This window comes from Rhynchophorus ferrugineus, unplaced genomic scaffold (assembly GCF_030347505.1).
Source record: "Rhynchophorus ferrugineus isolate W39M unplaced genomic scaffold, kcgeb_rfMv2 rfM6, whole genome shotgun sequence".
Classification (NCBI taxonomy): Eukaryota; Metazoa; Arthropoda; class Insecta; order Coleoptera; family Curculionidae; genus Rhynchophorus; species Rhynchophorus ferrugineus.
In genome coordinates this window covers 19,488,280-19,509,777 of record NW_027472585.1, presented here as the reverse complement: position 1 = coordinate 19,509,777, position 21,498 = coordinate 19,488,280, and the positions used below count along the sequence as shown (strand labels likewise).

Below are 21,498 nucleotides of genomic sequence, written 5' to 3'. Positions count from 1 at the left end.
TCATCAATATGTGTATTATAATGTTTATTCTAATTTGTAAAAAGTGATACAACTCTGCCTGATACATTCGAACATGTAACCGAATCAGCCTGCGAAAGTCGTTCGGTTGTGAAATGTCTGCAAAATTCGTCAAAACATTAGTGATACTAAGAGGTTATAATCCGGCAAACGTTGTTTTAGCGCTTTTTACTTCTTTCGATACATTTCAAATCGCTGTTTTATACTTGGTTGAAAATGTCGAGGCCAAGTAAATAGTTAGTCGGAAGCAGATTACCTCTCAACAAAAGTCGATGAAAAAAAGTAAGAGTTAGAATAACATTTAATTAGGTTTTGTAAAGCATAATTTGTTTTACTAAAGTATTACAAATATATTGTTCTTTATATTAGAAATAGAAATCTAACAAGGTCCCAACAAGTGGTCGGCAAAGACTATAATTAAGGAATGTTTTAATACAATGGAAAGCATCAATTAAGTATTCAAGATACCATGTTAGGTAGTGGGGAATTTCAAATTATTACTGGTCAAATATAAATGAAATGTTATAATATAAATGGAAATTAACAGCTTATTTATTGACATGAATAGTGGCTCAGAATGTAAGCGAATGAAACTTTCTGGATGTGGGATTATGATTCTTACAATACCAAGACAGGATGATGAGAGTGGAAATAACTAAGCGTGAGTATATAATTACTATAAGAAAACTGTAGAGAATCGTTCAGAATAAATATGAGCATTACATTATTTAGTTGTACAAAAATTAATTAGGCAGTTTAAGCTTTCAGAGGTGATTTAGAAAAGATCTTAATGTAAATATAACAAAATAACTCTAACCTACACACATGTGGCTGTTTAATAAATTAACTGTGGTTTAAGCTCTTCGATAATATATGCATCAAATGTACTGTAGTGTTAAAACTGTTATTTTATTTATATTAGAATGTTGTTATATATCAATGCTAAAATAAACTAAAATGGGTAAAATGTCATAGTTAAATGCTGCAACATTGCTACGTTTATATTGCTCGTTCACTGCTACATTTTATAGACTATACTTCTTGTTAGCCTACATAATTGAAAGGTTACTACAGGGCAGCAAAAATCGAAATTTACTGATGAAAGCGGCACTTTTTAGATAAATGCTTTTTGAAAAACGCTATTTTGTGAGGTAACTTTGTTGTTTTACATTCTATCGTGATAAGTGAGAATGTTATCAATCGATTAACTTATTAATATATTTCCACTAGCACATATAGTTTTTTAATTCATATACTAAACTGTATCTCTCACTTTTAAAAGCTATAAAATGTATCGTACTTATCTTCTTTACGCCTACTTCTTGGGTTATACAAAAAGCACAAACAACGCATATATGATTGTCATCTGCTTGTGCTTGTTGATGTCTGTGCCGTCGGAACTGTTCGAGCTGGAATATCAAATAGTTGTTTGGCAGCTCGACAGTTGTCTACATGAAGTCGTGCACCAAGCACCCCTAAGTACAAACGGTTATTCTAACTTTACACGACCTTGAAAGACTATTTCGAACTTCACCATACGAGGCTGAGGTACAGTAATATTGCGAATAAAATTGATTTAAAGGGCGGTAAACTTCTTCCACTTGAAGTCTTGGTCTAAAGCGCGAGATTCACTTTTTGACGACTTATATAAATATATTTCGTTTTAAGCATATATTTGTTTAAGTAACATGAATGCCTTAACTAATTAGTCGATCTTTTACTTGAAAAATAAGCGTAAACATCCGTTCAAGGAAAACAGATTTTGTTGTTGACGGCTCCAAAACTTGAAGGTCATTAACTCCCATCAATAACAAAGAGTTTACCAATCCAAACTGGGATTGAATCTTTTTGGGGGCAACAATAAACTATAGCACACAAAGTAAAATAAGTATTTTCTCTAAACATTTAACAAAATAAAAACAAAATTAAGATTGTAAATAGTCCTGTCTAAAGAGTTAATCTTACGCCTGGCTGCTGACTTATATTACACCCAACGCAGTTTTGTAAATATGCATTTGAATTCACAGAACGTGAAAAAAAATTAACCATAAATACAGAGAAGAGAGAAGTAGGAATAGCAGGTTAGGACTGGTTTTAAATGAAATGAAATAAGGACTTAATTATTCGGAAAACAAAGGGATTGTCGCAAAGAATCATGGTATGAACAGAAAAAAAGTAGCCGAAGAGTTTAGAAACAGTAGTAGACCAGACCAATTTAAGATGAAGACCTGTTGATGAAGTGGGAATCCCGCTTAACCCAAAAGGTTGTAAAAGATGTTGTGATTATGACAAATGTTGAACTAGGCAAAAATGCAACCGGCCTGTATTAATGCAGCATGTCACCAGTTCATTTATTCTGCGGAAAATTATATGCACAAGCGAGATTTTCTCATTTTTATGTCACCCGGTACCAAAATTCTTATGACAGGAAAGGATACATAAAGAAGCCCTTCAATTATGGTTACATTTTAATCCGTACTATACCCAAGGAAAAATTATTCTGATTTTGAACTCGCATGAGCTACTCAATGGCACTTTTTCCTCTACAGACAATATGTACATTACAACCTGCAGATAGATCGTTTTTCAAAATTGCTTAAATCAACAAGCTACATCATGGAAACATGCACGTCCAAATCAAGAGATCACATAGGTCGCCTTCGAAGGAAATTTCGAACAGGCTTGGAATCAGACTGTAAAAGGCGGTAAAAGGCTTTGAAAAGACTGTAGTGTTTCCATTAAATACTAATATGATACCGGACAACAAGTTTATAGATAACCATTGTCATTGTGGAGTTCTAAATGAAATCCGTAAGTACACAAGTATAATCACAATACCAATAATCAAGTACTGAATCAGTACATCTAGAGCAAGTTAAAGTGCTGTTGTCGACGCAGAGATACAGTGTTGTACTAGTTCACAACAAGCTGATACAATCCAATCACGTAACATTACTGGATTTATTAAAGAAATTCTTCAACCACAACTAAGAAATTTCGTATAATTAAAAAATTAATTTTGCATTTAACATCAACCCAGAGTAAGATAAATCTTTTCAAAAATGATGTTAAGGAAGAACTAACAAAAAATTGTTGAAAGAGAAAAAGAAAACTGATGATAAAAAATCTGAGGAAGAAGAAGAAAAATAAAAGAAGGTCTGGATTAAAAATTAAATATTCATCTGTAAAAAAAGAGATTGGCACTGTATTTACCGTTCAGAAATACGCTTTCATCCACCATTAGAGGATTTGATCCAATGCTAAGCATAGGAAGAATGCTGCCACGAAATATATGCAGATATTGAAAGAAAAAAGGCTAATAGAGTGTGATTTATGTTTAATTTAGTAATTATCATTGATCTCATTCATCATATAAATTCTGTTATTGATACTACAGCTTGTATTCTGTCAATTAGTTATTATTTGAGAATTTACGAACAATTTTGGTTTTGAAGTATATATTTCATAGCTGAATTATTACTGATTATGATTTTATCAATAAAAGTTACATATACTATACTGTATACTTTCAAAAAAAAAACAGTTGATCCCATTCCAAAATTCCAAATTTTTTTACATTTTACTTCATACTCATTATTGGTACCTAATTCATATTCATGTTCATATATAAAAGTTATATTTAACTTAATCTGTTAAACCATAACTTATTTGTTTTACTTTACTTTTGTGATTTGTAATTTTATACCATAGTTTTTTGTATTACTTTTTTATAGTTATTATATTTTATTTTAATATTATTGTTTATAATAATTATATAAATTTTTAGAAGATTTCTTAAAAAGCTAAAGAGGTTAATGGATCAAAGAGTCAATGGATGTTATAAATTAATATAAATATATATAAATTAATATCTAAATGAATATTATTTTAGGTATTTGTAGTTTTTACTTTATTTGTATTTGACAGTAAGTTTAAATAAGATAAGTTGAACTCATATATCAGCCACATCTGATGGGTTCATAGTCACTAAGATATTTTTGGATAAATAGACAAAGTACATACTGATGTTATTGGAATGGACAATGGCAAAATATCATTGAGAATAAATCAATGTATTTGCATATATATACCACGCTGGTAAGACTGAATATGTTTACAGGAAACAAGAAGTGTTTATTATAGGATGTTTCAGTTACCTAACCAGATGAGAATTAGAAAAGCGAGATTCTGGAGCCCTATATTATCATATTATCGTCACTTTAGAATAGGCTACGGTGACAAATGTTCAGATTTGCAACGCATACACACGGGTGTACCATTATGTAGTTTCGTTGACCTAATTTTGTATTTATTCTAAACCAGTAATATTCCTAAACGTGAATTACTTTTTAATGGCTATATTTGCTAGCAATTATGCATTACAAGTAACAAAATCGAGGCAACTGTAACTAGAGTATAAATAGTTATCAATAACATTACTAACTAGACTAGAAAAGGCGAATAAAATTAAATACACAAATGGATTTCAGATACAAAACTGGATTTCAAGCTCAAGTGAAATGTTAGAAGTAAACGAAGAGAACTTGGAGGCTCACAAAATTGTGGTGATTGCTAGATCGATAATCCAAAGTATCACCCAACAAGAAACTCTACTATATAAACATATTTTGATAAGGTTGCACAAATAATAAAATTCTTGATAGCCAAAGCAATGTTCCTGGTTGTTTTGTTAAATTAAAACTCTGCCATGCTTTAAAATGAAACGGGGGTACATTCAATGATAAATTAATTACAAAGAACACGGATACTAGTTTTTTAATGTATTTAGCTTATCCACTATTCAAGATGTTCACTAAAAACAAAATTTATCAAGCAGAATATACTAGAAATGGGGAAAATAACCACTAGGAAAAGTTATCATGGCCAATCTTACCTCCAGATTCATATCCATTTGCATTTAACCAAAATTTAACGACAAGAAAACATATAAAACACACCTTAAAACTATATCAAAATGTTATTTTCAGTCACCAGCGTCATATCTCTCCAACTGATAACAATTCTCGTTTCCCTTTGACGCCCTGATTTCAATCTGAAAGTAAAAGTCCCACACGTACCGCCGATATGCAAATGTCGCGTGTCATTGCTCATTAAACATGGTCACGCGAGTGTATGATGCCTGAGTCAAAAGTCAACAAGTGCTCTAAACGAAAACCACCAGAAGCCATAAAGGTGTCTTACAATTTCCAGATTATTAACTATAAATTTACAACGCCCGAACAAGTGTTTTCATTCGTGTTGGCTAAAGCTTGGCATGATTAAGAAGCATGAAGCTGATATTAAACCTGACCGAAAATGAGAATAAAATGTTAATGAAGCCGTTAAGCTTTATTAGGTGGATTTTTTAATTAGATATAAACTTTATACTAAATTTCAAGGAATCTGAAGATCTATATCTTAGTTCGAAATATTACATGATATTTCCAAACCCGTTTTACTATCTGTACAAAAATAAAAACAATATGTAATCGAAGAACATTACAAGAATGACGTAATTCAACATATTAATACACCACCAAAAAAGAACAAAGTTAATTTAAAAAAGTAAAAAAAGTTCAAATAATTTTTTTAACTAAATTTTAATGACCCATAAGTTTAGAATAATCATCATTTATCAAGGTGCAAATACCCAATTTTTTATTATAATAAAACTAGAAGCCGATATTTAGCTCATCTGAATGCAGAATAAAATGTGTATGATAACATAAAGTCTCAACTAGATATTTATACTAGAATTTCAATAAATCTGCTATGTGTGCATAAACAGAAAGAATACAGAATCAGAGGTTTGAAAACGGAATATCAAGAAGTGAACAAACTTGGAATAGAATTAGCAAATTTACTAAGAGTCACAAAAAGAGATTACGTAGGTTATTTTCAGTTAACAGTATGGGTCACTTTAATTTTATAAACATTAAAATATAGCCCAATAATGACGACATATATTTAACACGGTTACTGTAATGTTTAATTCTCATATTTTTTTAATAAAAAATACAAATGTAGAAATGCCGGAAAACAGCATTTTAGTAGCCATTTAAAAAAATATAAATTTTTCAGTGAAAATTAGTAATAAAATCAGGGTAATATAGTATAACTAATCTAAGAAAACTGGACAGCCACAAATTTAAGATAACAAATTATGCTGTAATGGCGTAGTTAGACTAGATAATCAACGTTGATGTGGATTAACAATCAGTTTTTAGCTTTTAAGTATTTTTGAAATAATGTATTGTTAAAAAGTTATTGTGTAGATTACAGATATCAGACGTATTTAATGATATGTGGTAAAATATAGCTCAAATAAAGAAAAATTAACGTTTATTTAGATAGTTAATCAGTTTTTTTTGGAATTGCTGGATTTGTCTTGGGGTTCGTATGGGCACACTCATCGAACAACCAATTTCTACAGGGTTGCCTTCAGGGATGGATAGTTATTCTATTTCTCTGGATTAGTGGAAAGAGCTTACTATACATGCTATTGCTATACATACAGTTGAAATGGAGACTGAGGTAAATAGCTTTCTGGAGCCAAGGAATGGGAACCTTTTCAGTCTGGAGGCGATGGAACATAATAGTTCGACTTTTACTTAAGTTAATCTGCACTCGCCAGAACTTGTACCACTTGACCGCGTTATTGATTTGAAGTTTATTTCATTCATTTATTAATCATTCTCACTCATTATTTATACAAAAACATCATGATACTTTCATTTTATTTTACAGTATTGATGGAAAATTAATTATAATTATTAATATTTGGATAGGATAATGAAAGTTTAGCTCATGGTAAAATAATTGTAGGTTTAGTAATTGTAGCTCTTAAAGAAGAAAGAAAGCAACTGTTTATAGGAAAAGTAGATTTTGCTTAGTTAAAGGTGTTGATTTATTTTAGTTTATTATAACTAATACAACATCATAGTATTAGTTAAAAATTATTATTTTAAAAGCTAAGAAAGAAATCTCATAGCATCATGAAGTACTGCCACTTCTGCCAAATCTAAAAAACATATTTGCCAATGAATTTAATTCCTTGTAGAGATGTAATGGCTATTCAAACATGTGTTTATGTTATGATACATTCATTTTGTGAACTCAGACATCCCTGTCTCCATTAGAAATAGTTGGGAACCCATTTTGTATATCAACAAATTCGATTTATGTCTCCTTTTAATTTAATAAAGTATCTATCACTATACAACAAAAAATAATGATCATTTCTGTAGGACCAAGAGAGCAATGATTAAAACGGGACATTTGTAACAGTCCAACGAAAGAAACAGGAACAAAGATAAATTACCGGTACAAGAAAACAAATGATTTAATAGCTGTAGACGTTCCAAGAAATAAATATGCCGAGATGCTTTCATCCCCATATTCCCGATGAGGTTTTTTGTTTCATTAAAAGCATCTCTCCAACGGACTTGTTTAAACAAACCGAAAAAAACGTCACAGCGATTACGGGGTGAAACGACCTGGAGCCAATACGAATAAATTATTCGGGGAGTTAAAACGAAGTCGCCTTCTGGGATCCGATGACTTTTCCACAATAGACCCCCGGAGAATTACGGCTTCGGCGATATTATAAGCGCATTGGTAAATTATTTTGACCTTTGCCGGTTATCGGGCAGCCTAATCTGGGCGATATTAGAAGTTTCCTAGCGATACTGGATAGTGTTGGATTAGGTAGAAAAATTAAAATAGGAGATAGGAATGGTTCGAAGAGATCAACTTTTATCTGGATTGGTAACCGGTTTCGTGGTTCTTGTTAATTTTGTTTTAATAAAATGCTAGATTTTTCTGCATAATATAATTAATATATTAAGACCAAGACAGAAGGTTCAAAAATTTAGTTTAAATTAGGCTTGTTGTGGCACTAGAATATTTTTGATATATTGTTTTTTTTTTCATGTTGGCTATGACTTTTTATTCTCTTTCTTAATACAAACATTAATAGTTAGGATTTCTCTCACAATATTACTGAAAAAATATCATGACATATTTGATAATAGCCCTTACTATTTTTCACCTTTTGTAGTTTAATTTTCATGTTTATTTATACATCAGCCTCCTGATATTTACATGTATCCTTACAATATTAGTGAAAATATGTTTTATTGAAAATATATTTAATTATTTTGATAGGATGATACAAATTTAACTTTTAGTAAGTGTAGGTTTGTTCGAATCGATATTTTTAGAATTATTAGGGATTTCTACAGTTTTACATACAATTCGGTAAAAAAAATTAATATCCGTAAGATTTGATGCTTGATTGTTCGAAAAAACTAATATTTTCTAACTCAAATTCGCTATAAAAGGGACTAATATTTTTGAGTGAAAAATTATTCCAAATTTATAATAATTTTTTCAATATCTCAGTTGCTTATAAACCAATAATTGTGTTATATATTTCCCATAACAATGTTCACATAATGTGAAATTGTATATTATTTTTAAAATTAATAAATATAAAAAAAAATTTAAAAGAAACAGACACGAGCTTTTTATTTTATTTTAAATATTTTGTGGATCAGTGATATTTTTATAAATGTAATAATTTTGAAACGAAAAGATCAAACCTTTCTCCATACAATTTTCATTTGTTCGATATTTAAAACAACATAAAAACATAATAAATTATAGTAAATAATGTGAGTTTTAATAAACAATTAGACGCTTTTAAAGAAGTGTCATTTTGTGTTTTCACATATCCCAAAAAATTAAATTAACCTTTTTTTTTATTAAGACTTTTTAAATTTATTTTCGTTGGGTTTTTTTTCTAATTCTGAAATGTTGCTTAAATAGGATCAACTGATTACAGGCATATTTTTAATAAATGTTAAGCTAAGTTAAATTTTCGAAATTCAGACACACATTTGTGCAAATTTCTATAGCATAAAATATATTACTAAAATATTTAAACCTCAAATATGTATATTCCTGAAATTTTAAAATTAATGTTTCCATATTTTTATAAATAGTGATGTTTAATGAATTATATTAGAACTCTAAAAAAATTCATTGGAATATTTTGAAACTAAAGCTTGTGTTCGTAAAAATCAGCTGTGTTACTTGACAAAACCAGAATAATATAAGTTTTACAGAAAATATCAATGAATAGCAGGAAATATTTTTAACATAAAACAAATGAAAACCAATATTGAAACCAATGTTAAATGTAGACTCATATATCCCAATCAACCAACAAATTTTAGAAACAATTTTACCAAATTGCCTTTCAATACAATAAAATATTTCAATAACTATTCTATTTTAATTCAATAAATGTTCAAACCATCCGAAATAATAATGTGCTATTATGTATTTGAGCCATTATTTCTAATATAAAAGGAAATTCTGCATTGTATATAGTCACGAAACAAGTTTTAAAATAATTTCCTATAAACTACAATGGCTTATCCATCATTACAATCGAATGTTAAGTAAAAAATAACAATAGCTCATCTATCTCGGGCATTGTATGTCAATTTAATATTAAAATGGAAAATTTATTTGTCAATGTAAACAATATTAATTGTATAAATCCGGAAAATATTAGGAAAATATAAATCATATTTCTGAAGAAAACTACTACAATTACTAGAAAATTATTAAAACAAAACGATTTTTCACAAATCATCTGGCAATACTTTCATCATTAATTATTATTCAGATTTCTATTTTGAGAAGTATGAGAATTTCTGAAAATATTGGCACTTTTAACTATATTCGGTTTTACTTTCTATTTTCAAAGATATAGTAATAAAATTTTAGGTATTATTAGACTTGGCTGAATTGATTTTTTCTTCATTTTGATAATTCACAACTGATTAAATATAAATATATCGATTTCATTTAAGTTGAGGTGTGTTTTCCATTTATATTACTCAATAATTGTGTCTTAAAATCTTTGTGTATATTATGAAAATATTATATATATATATATATATATATATATATATATATATATATATATATATATATATATATATATATATATATATAATATATATATATATATATATATATATACCAAATAATGTTTTATAAAATTTCTTCATTAGTTTGTGATGATGATTGAGCGATAATGATAATCAATATATGTCACAAATTATGTACAAGTTTCTCTATATTACTGATTATCAATTTATATATATATATATATATATATATATATATATATATATATATATCAAAAATTGTGTCTCAAAAACTGCGTGTATATTATGAAAATATTATATATATATATATATTATATATATATATGTATATTATGAAAATATTATATATATATATATATTATATATATATATATATATATATTATATATATATATATATATATATATATATATATATATATATATATATTATATATATATATATATATATATATATATATATATATATATATATATAATATTTTCATAATATACACGCAGTTTTTGAGACACAATTTTTGATATATATATATATATATATATATATATATATATATATATATATATATATATATATATATATATATATATATAAATTGATAATCAGTAATATAGAGAAACTTGTACATAATTTGTGACATATATTGATTATCATTATCGCTCAATCATCATTAGACATCACAAACTAATGAAGAAATTTTATAAAACATGATTTGGTCGACATATTTAATATTTAGTATCCCTATGATCAAATAATGTCTGTAATGCTTTGAATTAGTGTAATAATTCTGATATAATGCTTTTAATAGATATGAACCAAGTAATTTCTATAAAAATATTGATCCAAATGTTTTAAACATAGTTTTAAAAAATACTTTCACATAATATTGGTCAGAAACTAATATCAGGTTTTAATTATACCAACAATATTTTTAAAAATTTCAGAATATCTTTAATTTTCTATTTAATTTTCCTGATATTTCATTTCATTTAAGATTTTTTCACATGTTTTTTGATACATATAATGTTCGGCATATTTAATATAAACTATCATTGACTTTTTTATAAAATATTCATATTTAATTTATTATATTTCAGGTCCGTTTTAAATAAATATATATTGATGAAGTAAACTTAATTGATCAGATTATAACTAGATTTGATACCAACAGTATGTGTAAAAATTTATGGTATTGATATCTACGTTCAAAAAATAGTGGCGAAAATATAAATCTATAACTAAAAAAAATTACCTACGACATGATGTAACTTCGGAAAAATTTATGATAGATAGGCGAAGAACATAAAAAATTATTTTGTTTTGAAGCAAAATTTATAATGGTAATACTCATTTGAGGCCATATGTCCTGATAAATCCTAAAACGTAGTATTATAATATATAGAAAATAGTTTCAATATTGGTTTGAATTTTTTTTAAATTTGTTTGTTATATACTTTCCAAATTTTTATTTCCAGATTTTTTTTATTAATTATAGAATCAATAGTTAAATAATTTTATTTATTCTTTTGTCAAGAAATTTTAAATATTTTCTTAGGAATTTTAATTAATGCATTGAATTTCGAGTTACGAGTTATGTTTGCTGACTACTTAAATGATACAACTGCTATTATGAGTAAAATGATTCTGTTTTCACTCAAATGGAAGATACATACATATTTCTCGGCACAGTAATAGTTATAAATCAATGTCCGATGACCAAATAGTTCCTATATTGCTTTATTGTTAATTCGCTACGTTAACTATAATTTAATTTAGTTAATTGTAAAAAGCTGCATGTACAAAACACTGCAATTATTAATAAATTAATGAACTACAGCTGTGTATCAAATCCCAGCTTATCTCACAAATCGTTTGACGATGCTCTTACGAATTACGGTCCGAATTATGCTTTTATGAAGAAAAACATATCTTTAACGTTAATCTTCTCATACCAACGACCAAACTGAAAACTCAAACGATACAGGGATTTTCAGGATTGATCAGCAAGATGATGGCGAAGATGACTATCAAGATTTTGGCACTAATCGCTTTCCTGTCACTGCTAGTACGCGAAAATGCTGCTAGAATCGAACTGAAACGCCCTGTACAAGTATGTAGCAACGAAAAATTAAACTGGTTCAGGCTTGATGCCTTCGTCCTTATGCTATTCGGGCCCCATTGTCAGGGCCTGAACGATTCGGGGATCCGCTTTGGAGCCCTCTCGGAACTCTTCCAGCGTGAGACGGTCGTCGTGGTTCTTATCCATCTGGTCGAAAATCTTGTCAACGCGTTTCTGCGGTGTATTCTCGTCTTCGGATGGTTGTTGGCCCTGAAAAAATATACCTGTTAGTTCTCTTGGGGTTATATGGGATATTCAGAGATATATTCGTAGTATATTATATTTTATTAAAGAAAATAATGACATTTCGCGATAATAAAATATCCGTTTAGTAGCTTATAGAAGATTATTCTTATCTTTTACATCTTCTTCAGAACATTACAAAATCATGCTGTTACTTTTTTCACCATATTGGTGCGTTCTATCCCTTTACCTCCTGTGATGCAAAGACCCACTTCTGCTAGAGTGACTAAAGCTAAACAAAGACTGCGATAGCTGCATATTCAAATGTTGCAATGAACGGATGTGCTTTACGTTTGTGTATAATTACAATCACTCAACTTCTCTAGATAACAGTGTAATCCAACAAGGAAAAATCATCGCAGTTGCACAAATAACCAGGCTGTCCCTAAGTCTGTCTGTCTCTAACGTAAACAATCCGTAGGCTTAATGCCGAGGTTCATGATTCTGAGCCCACATTAAGCAGTAGCTCTAGTTAAAATAAACGCTGCTTGGAAAAAAGGAGGCCGTAAAATATAATTTCAAAAAAATCAGCTTCAATCATTTTTTAGTCTACTAACCAAGATGATGGATTCGCTAAAACCTTACAATAATGTCTTGACTATAAATAATTAGACTCTTCTTCTAGTGTTTGTTTTCTTCTATTATTGAATTTATTCAATTGGTAATCTTCCATTATTCAATGAGTGGCTTGATGCAATTAATTTGGGATATATAAGATATATATAATAACTACACATTGCTAACATAGTTGTCAAAAATGCAAAATATCAGGTATGCCACCAATGTTCGCTTCATAATAAAATAATACTTTATAATAAATACGATGTGTTAATAAGAATGGTGTTCTCAAAATTCTAATCAAACTAGAAATCACTTTTCACGTTTCAAACACTGAAAATGCTAAAAGCGATGACTATGTGCATAAAAGTTTTCATTCTATTTCATTTTATTTGTATAGGAAAAATACATTCTCACTGTTATATAACTCAAAAATTAGTGAAAAAATGTGAGAATGATTATACTACTCTCCGATACAACGCAAGACTTATTTCATATAATGGTCATTAATCTGCGATCATCTGAGAGGAAAAATGAGGAAAATAGCTCATTGCTTCAATATGTAGAGGAGGTACCAACATTTATTTTTATCCAAAAGATTAAAAAGCTCTTATATTTTGGGGTGAATGAAACTAAAATGTTTTTGAAAATACATTCTTCATTATATAACTTAAAACAAAATATGTCTAATCTGCAAATATTATTTTACTGCCATTCAACGTAAAATTCTTTATAATTCCTGAAATTCTCATGAACTTGTGTTAATTTGACTGGAAATAGTAAAAAGGTCGTAAAATTGTAGAGTTTACTATGAATTAAAGATACAACTCTCAGAATATTTTTATGAATTTAATATTCTTTATAAACCCCGTAATTTGAATTGAAGACGTGTTTATTTAAAAGGAATTAACAATATTACTATTAATATATTAGCACCATAAATTAGCTTTAATAGTTTTTTAATTATAACTTTTATATTAAAAATTGACACAACCTATTTAATTCAAAGTATTATGGATCGATAGCCGCTATTTCTTCCCATCTCTCAGGCAATTCAGGTATTTTCATAAGAAATAAAGCATTGCTTATATAGATCACGATCATTCGTCGGTTCGGGTAGTAATCAGAAGGAGCAAGGTCTCAAAAATAAGGCGGGTTCCAAGTATATTTTCACCGGTTTTGCAACATGTGGTCGAGCATTGTCATGCTTAAGAATAGCATTGTTATATCTTTGCGCGTATTGCAAACGATTTTCGAATAGTGTTGGGCTCAAACGCATCAATTGTAGTCAATAGCGATACCCATTGATAGTTTCATGAAGTGTTGCCTTCAAATCCTCGTCTTCGGTCACAATCACCACCTCTAAAACGTCGAAAATGGTATTCACATGTTGAAATTGATATTGAACATATTTGCCATAAGTTTCGCATATCATTTGAAGACTTTCAGTCGCCTGCTTCTTCAGTTTGGCGTAAAAGGGTAAAATTGTCTACGTAGAAAAGATGTTTTCACACTTCGATGAAAGGACACATACCGAAAGGTGAATCCTCTTAGTAATGCTTCAACATGAAGTTTGATATCCAATGAGATTTAATACACAGCAACACCATCTGTTGTGAAACCTATAAAAATAATTTATAGGCAATACTTTTATTATTGTTAATCAGTGAGGTTTAAATGGTACAGATATGAGTACAATAATACTACAGGTTTTATTAAATAACATAAACTTCTGAATAATGTCAATAAATAAGCTTTATATATGTCTGAAATTCATTTTATTCCCAAATAACTAGGTTAGTGATGAATTATTGAATAAAACTTAATAAATAAAAAAATATTTTTGACGAAATTATAAGTAATATATGCACATATTCGTATCCTCTCTTTACAAGATTTTGTTATAATATATAGTTAATTAAAATATTTTAAACCATTCTATACTCTTTCCATTTTTCTATTAACATGGTGATACCGTTTTGGAAGAAGGTTAGCAACGACCTATGTTCGAACTTCTTCATAATTTGGACACCGTATGCCAACAAAACTATACTACATCGATCTGAAGATGTAATATTTAGAAGAAGTTATCAGGTGAGTACGCTGGCTATGGCAAAATTTACCGTTCGAACTATGTTTCTTTAACAACTCTTGAAACTTCTGGCCAAGCTTTGTTACCCAATATTGTTTATATTTTTTTGCAACAATATCTTATTCTATCCGTTCATGACGTTGATAAGTTTTTTCAATAATTCTATTTATTTTGGTTTTAGGAGCTTATACTACGCCTTGCTGATATACACGACAATAACTCTTGTATTTCATCAAATTCCATTTTTTGTTGGTGCCTCAGGCCGATTGTTGTTATTGACAGCCAAATCGCAATTTTTATATCATTGGAGTCGGAACTGAAAATTATTATATGATTGAGCAGCATCCACATACATTTATAAAAGTCTTTTGGTCTTCGACAGCAGATTTTATTCAAATCGATCACCAAAGGTGTTGAATGCTGAAAATGAAATTATGATTATTCCATGATTTATAGAGAATATATTAAATAACCTAATATTACCGAATGAAAAACTACGTAGATATAGGGAAATATCAAAAGTGTCGAATTTACCAGTTACATTAGCAGTTAATTTACGGTGAAACTTTGCATTATTACCACTAGAAATTGCTAACCAAATATATGCGAGCACATAATAACATAATAAATACGCATGTTTGCTAGCCGCACTTTATATTGTTGGAGATCGTTTTACATTAAAGGGGAATTTCGATGATTCAAATTCAAAAATCCTTATAAAAATCCATTCAACGTTCATTGTTCTCTCCTATATTGACCCATTTCAAATTACCCTAAATAGTCGGTTATCAAACTGTTTTTGTTTGAGTTTCTTACTAGAAAATGTCACGCGAATGGAGCAGTAAATCCAAAATTTAACAATATTTCACGACACACATACACAAGACAATATCGCTAGAAATTACTTTTGAATTGATTACCGATTATGAGTAGGTTCTAAAACCCGAAAAATATTTTGATAAACGACAGCGAATGAGTAACAAGTTATTTGAATGGTACAGATCAAATCAAATCAGTTCGCATCAGAACATTTAGACATAACACTAACACGAAGGTTGCTATTTACATTCAATTTTCTATTAGCATTCATCCCCTGAATAAGTATTATAAACAGCTTTTGATGCATCGCAATTGTATTTTTTGATTCTTTATTTGCGTCAATTAACACGAGCATCTTTTGTCAAATTATACTAAATCATTCAACTGATATTCGTCATACTAATTCCCAAGGATGATATAATCTCACGGATAGTTACAAAATATTCTTTTGCGCACAGCATTAATGTGTTCTGGCGCAACAACAGATTTTGGTCAATCTTATATCAACAATTCAGGGTATCCAAGGACGACGTTTCATCGCCAAAATTCGAAGTAAGTTGGTTGATTCACTCCAATAATATCCAACATAATCCACGCCAAAAGGTGCAAAACAATGAAAGTGTTTTGAAACTTCACAGTTTACAGAAACTTAAAAATTAGTTACTGATATTAACACTACAAGTTGTATAGAATTGCCAACGCCTAAACTAAAGAAAAGCGTACATCGACCTCTAAAATTGTTAAATAAAACCTGAGGGATTCTGTTCAACATAAATATCTAAAATTACCAGAAAACGACTATCAATATTTAATTAGAATTTGCCGCTTTAGAACGAAAAAGTAGGGATTTTAAGAAGCCGCAGATTTTCCAGGATTACCGTGCCAAATGGGGCAGAACCAATATGAATAAATTATTCCAACATAAAATGAACTTGATGACATTTTTTTCGACAGAGTGCTAGGGGAACGATAATTTCCAATATATTAGGCTTACGCTGGGAGACTTCCAACCGTTATGTGATTAGTTCGGATATGAGGACATTAAGAATTTTCTTTTTTATTACGAATGGTATTTAAAATTTTAAAGGATATTATACTGAAGATAATTATTTTTAAAGAAGTTTATTTTAATTTGAATATAATGTTCGAGTATTTCTATATAATATCTTCTTGGCTAAAAATTTTACTGAAATTGGGTAGTTTAAGATTGTATAAACGACAAAATGAGGTTGAAATATTATTTTTATAAACGGTACTTCTATCCTAATGAACATGTCTGAAACTAATTGGATCCTTGACGGTCTCAATATATTTGTCGTTTTCTTTTCGAAATGTTTTTTTTTATTCAGCATTTATTTTCCTGAAAAAGAAAAGGTTGACATTGTAAATAGTCAACCAAAAAAGTATTTAAACCTTCCATGTTCGAGCTATCTAAAGATGAAAATAATTCAATTAGAAATAACCCACTTAAAATACCCCCTGAGAAAATTGCCAGAGAAGTTAAACAAATAATAATAGTAAAAATAACAACGTGGACTCCTAACCACGGTCTTCCCAGAAGACATCTGGTCTTACCTAGTCTGCTTACTGGCGTGACTGGGATCATGTCCCCTGTCGGATTTTGCACTTTTACCATATGACAATCACAAATATTAAACAATCATAAACACAAATTTATGACCATGCCTCAGCAGGATTCGAACCCGCGACTACCACAACAGTAGGTGGACTGTCCTGTCGCCTTTACCACTGCGGCAACCGAGCTGGCAATTCCCGGATATAATCTAATAACTGAGAAAATTTCACAAAAACTATCAGAGAAGGATGTAAAATTAAAAATATTCATATTAAACGCAGTACTATATATTTCCTACTGGCTTATCTCTTTATCACCGATAATGCTTAAAGTATTTAAGAAATTATACATAAGAGGGCTTAGTATTATATTAAGAAAACGAAATACTGTTACAGAGCATCAATTTGGATTTTGCAAATACGGGAAAAGTTACATGGAAAAATCGCGTCTCACGCTTAAGCTTTTCGGAATCCCCGTTACGCGGCCAAATGTAAAGGAAAAATGCGACAGCTATATGTGTGATTCTCTCTCGTTCGGCCTCGGTATTAATAATTCTAACTTAAGCAGTTAACGGTCATTTTTAGGTGATATAATTTGTTTTGTTTATATATGTCAAGTTTTTCAGTATGTTTTTTATATATATTTGACAATTACTTTAGATTATTATGTGTATTTTAATTTATTAGTGTAATAAAAAGAAAACCTTAAGGGGATTTCTTATGATCTCCTATGTAGGTCCAGGAAAGTTTGTAATCATTTTAAAGATGAAGACTATATACCAAAATGTGGAAAGCCATGGCTGAAACAAGATGTAATTCCTACTAGTAATTTAGATAGTAAGTATTTTGTTAAGTAATAATGATTTATTGCATTGAAATAATTAAGCAATATTTATTGAGATTATTTACCTTTAGTACAAGACAAGGAACATATGCTCCCAATGGCAATATTAAATCACATTAGTTTTTTGAGTCTGATAGTTATATAGGAGATTCTTCTACCCCAACAAGATCCAGAAGTAAGTATATAATAATAAACTTATGTTTATTATTAGAGAATGGAGGTTCTAACCTGAAATTTATATGTTCATTTACAGATAACTCAGCCTGTCCCATCAGTTTTGTATCAGGTTGGATGAAAAACTAATGGCTTTATCCTTATTAAAATGCAGTGGCAAAGGATATAAACTGTCATCGAAGATATTCTGCTTGCCTTCCAGAAGAATATTAATGCAGATAATAAGGTTCCTTTTTACTGCTGGAGTAGTAACCTCTAATTTTGGTCGTTAGTTCAGAAACTTGACTGTATAGGCCGAACTACAGTTATAATATTTGATAAAATATACTTCAATTTAGGTAGGTTGTTAATTTAGTTGATTCTAAAAAATAATACAACAGAACCATTAATAGTTATATTATCTTATTTTAATGTTTGTTTTAGGTTTGTTTTTAATATCAGAGAGAAGATAATGTCAGTGGATTACGTGTTTTGGGTAGTGGAGATATCTCTGTGATTATATCAATGTCTTTATGGTCAAGGAAAATTACCCGTTATTGATTATTAATACACCGTTTATTGGCCGTAAGCAGTTGGGATGCGGCCTCCTTTGAATATTCCAAGAAATATGGAGCTCAGTCTTGGTACGAGTATGGCCTGGGGAAGAAGGAAGAGTCCTAATTAAAGTGCAATTGAATGATCTTCTGAGCTGGTTTCTCGAATAAATCATAATAGAATCCAGTAGTTTTATTATAAAAACCACGTGCTCACCCTCCATCCTCACATATATTTAAATATATTTATTTTTTTGTTTTCCCAGTAAAATTAAAAGTTTTTTTTATTTCCTGCTAAAATGTTTTATTATACATTTTTAAAATTCCCGCTAAACATTTTTAAATTTCCCGCCGTAAATTACTCATACGGCGCATGCGTAAGCGTCCTCACACGGAGATTCCGAGCGTAACTTAGAACCAATTTTAATATAGGAGATGCGCTTCTAAGTTTCTTTATTCTATGTATAGAACAATGACTGTCAAACAAATTAAATCTATACTTCAATGTCATAATGTATTGTTTGGCCTTATGTTTGGACATATATCAGACCTTTGATAAATTGTGGCATACAGAGTGACAGCTTAAAATAAAGTCACTGACATTGAGACTAATATATTCAAATTAAAGAAAAATAAAATCTCTCAAAAATCTTAAATTCACCAAAAAGAAACCGTCTATATGCGAAACAGGTGACGTATCAAGATCAGCTTGACGTTAGCTGTATTGTATCAGAGTTAAAATATACGAAATGTATAAAAACAGTAAGTAGTTTTTTCAATCGAAACATAATTTAATACAATTATTTCAGAGAAAATTGTTAGTCTGGATAGTATCCATAAAAATCTGAAAGATATGCAGCTATTTGAGGGATCTGGAGCATCCCCTCATATACGGTTGGGTGATATAGGATTGAAGTGATGTAAAGATAACCCATGAACTGGGATCAGATATTGATTTGAAAGGAATACAATTTTTAAAAACATATAACAAAATCAAGGAAGAATTGTTATATAAATTTGTATATTTAGATGAGACATGGATATTTCAGAATGGTGCATTGGGTTACTCATGGCAAGATGATAATAAATATAGTGTAAAGGCAGCAAAATTGATTGAAAAAGGTAAACGCTGGAATAATTGTCGATTAGGTTTTGTTAGTCATAATATTTAATAGTAATTCATTGCAGACATATAGTTCTTCATGCTGGAAACTGGAATGGTTTTATTCCTGGTGTAGAACTAGTGCTTTCCTCTAAGTCCAAGGGTCACTACCATAAAGAAATGAAGCATAACTTATTTTTGCAGTGGTTTGAAAAGCACCTTTTAAGGAACTTGGAGGAACCATCAGTTATTGCTATGGGCGATGCACCATATCATAGTACACTGACGGATAAGGTCCTAACAAATACACCTACAAAGGCTGCAATTAAGGTCTAACTTAAAGTAAATTAAATAAGTTTTAGAGAAATCATGTTAAAGAATGGACTATTTCAAATTATTACTTGGTAAAAAAAATTAAATATTTACTTGCATTTTATGTAATTTACTTTTTAGCTAATAAGCCTGAGAATAGATATTTGGTAGTTCCCATTGCTGAACATTATGGCCACAAAATATTATGCAATAGATATTCAGGTCGAGAAAGCTATTCAAAACAGAACTGTCTGGATTTATGGAAAGAAGCATGGCCGGCAATAATACCTTCCAAATACATTACATTATACAAAATACATTACTCAGCTATACAATTGTTAATTATGTGGATTATGCCTTCGGGGGTACACTAAATGAAAAAAACGCGCCTAGAACTCTACCTGTATTAGCATTGAAATAAGAAAAATGTACTAAAACTCAGTTGATGCGGTAACATTGCATTTAATTCATTAAATTCAGAACACTGAAATACAAACCATTAAATACCCAAATTCAACTTCTTGAATGACAATGCCCAGTCACACGTTACAAATTTTATGACGGACACGAGTTTCAATTTCAATGGTACCCAACGTATTCACCAGACATAGCGCCTTTTGATTATCAATTTGTTCAGACCAATGCAGTATGGCTTGACTGATACGAAGTTTCTAATTGTTGAAGAAGTGCGAAAATTGATCGATGATTGGATCGCTGCCAAACCAATATTGATCTTTCGAAATGGTGTCGATATGATGCTAGAAAGTTAGCAAAAACATGATGTAGATCATAAAAAAGGTTATATCTATTTGCCTCAGTAAATCACTTTCAAAAGTGGAACATTTTCAGAATACAATCATCTAATATAGAAACAAAATGTGATCAAAGTTCCAGTAAATACTTGCTTTATTGAAAAACTGAAATATTATATATTAACAAAGGAATATAACATGATATTGAACAGATAAAAGTAAAAATACATTCAAAATCTAATATTTGATAAGTACATATATAACCTTAGATTAACCCAAAAAAGATATTTGACTTACAACATTAATTGAAGATAAGTTGAAATATTATTTTATAAAAAAGTTGTAATTGTTATAAAAGCTGTAGATATAGTTTAGTTTTATTAATAGTAAAA

General features: G+C 29.4%; 1 protein-coding gene across 1 annotated transcript in view; it reads right to left on the bottom strand.

Moving 5' to 3' along the window:
- Nucleotides 1-12,033: 12,033 nt before the first annotated feature.
- Nucleotides 12,034-21,498, bottom strand: part of LOC143198427 (frequenin-2) — a 170,903-nt gene continuing 161,438 nt past the window's right edge. The window contains exon 7 of the mRNA XM_076407625.1: nt 12,034-12,312. Within this exon, the coding sequence (XP_076263740.1) occupies nt 12,148-12,312 (165 nt within the window). The 3' untranslated portion in view covers nt 12,034-12,147. The remainder of the gene's footprint in view (nt 12,313-21,498) is intronic.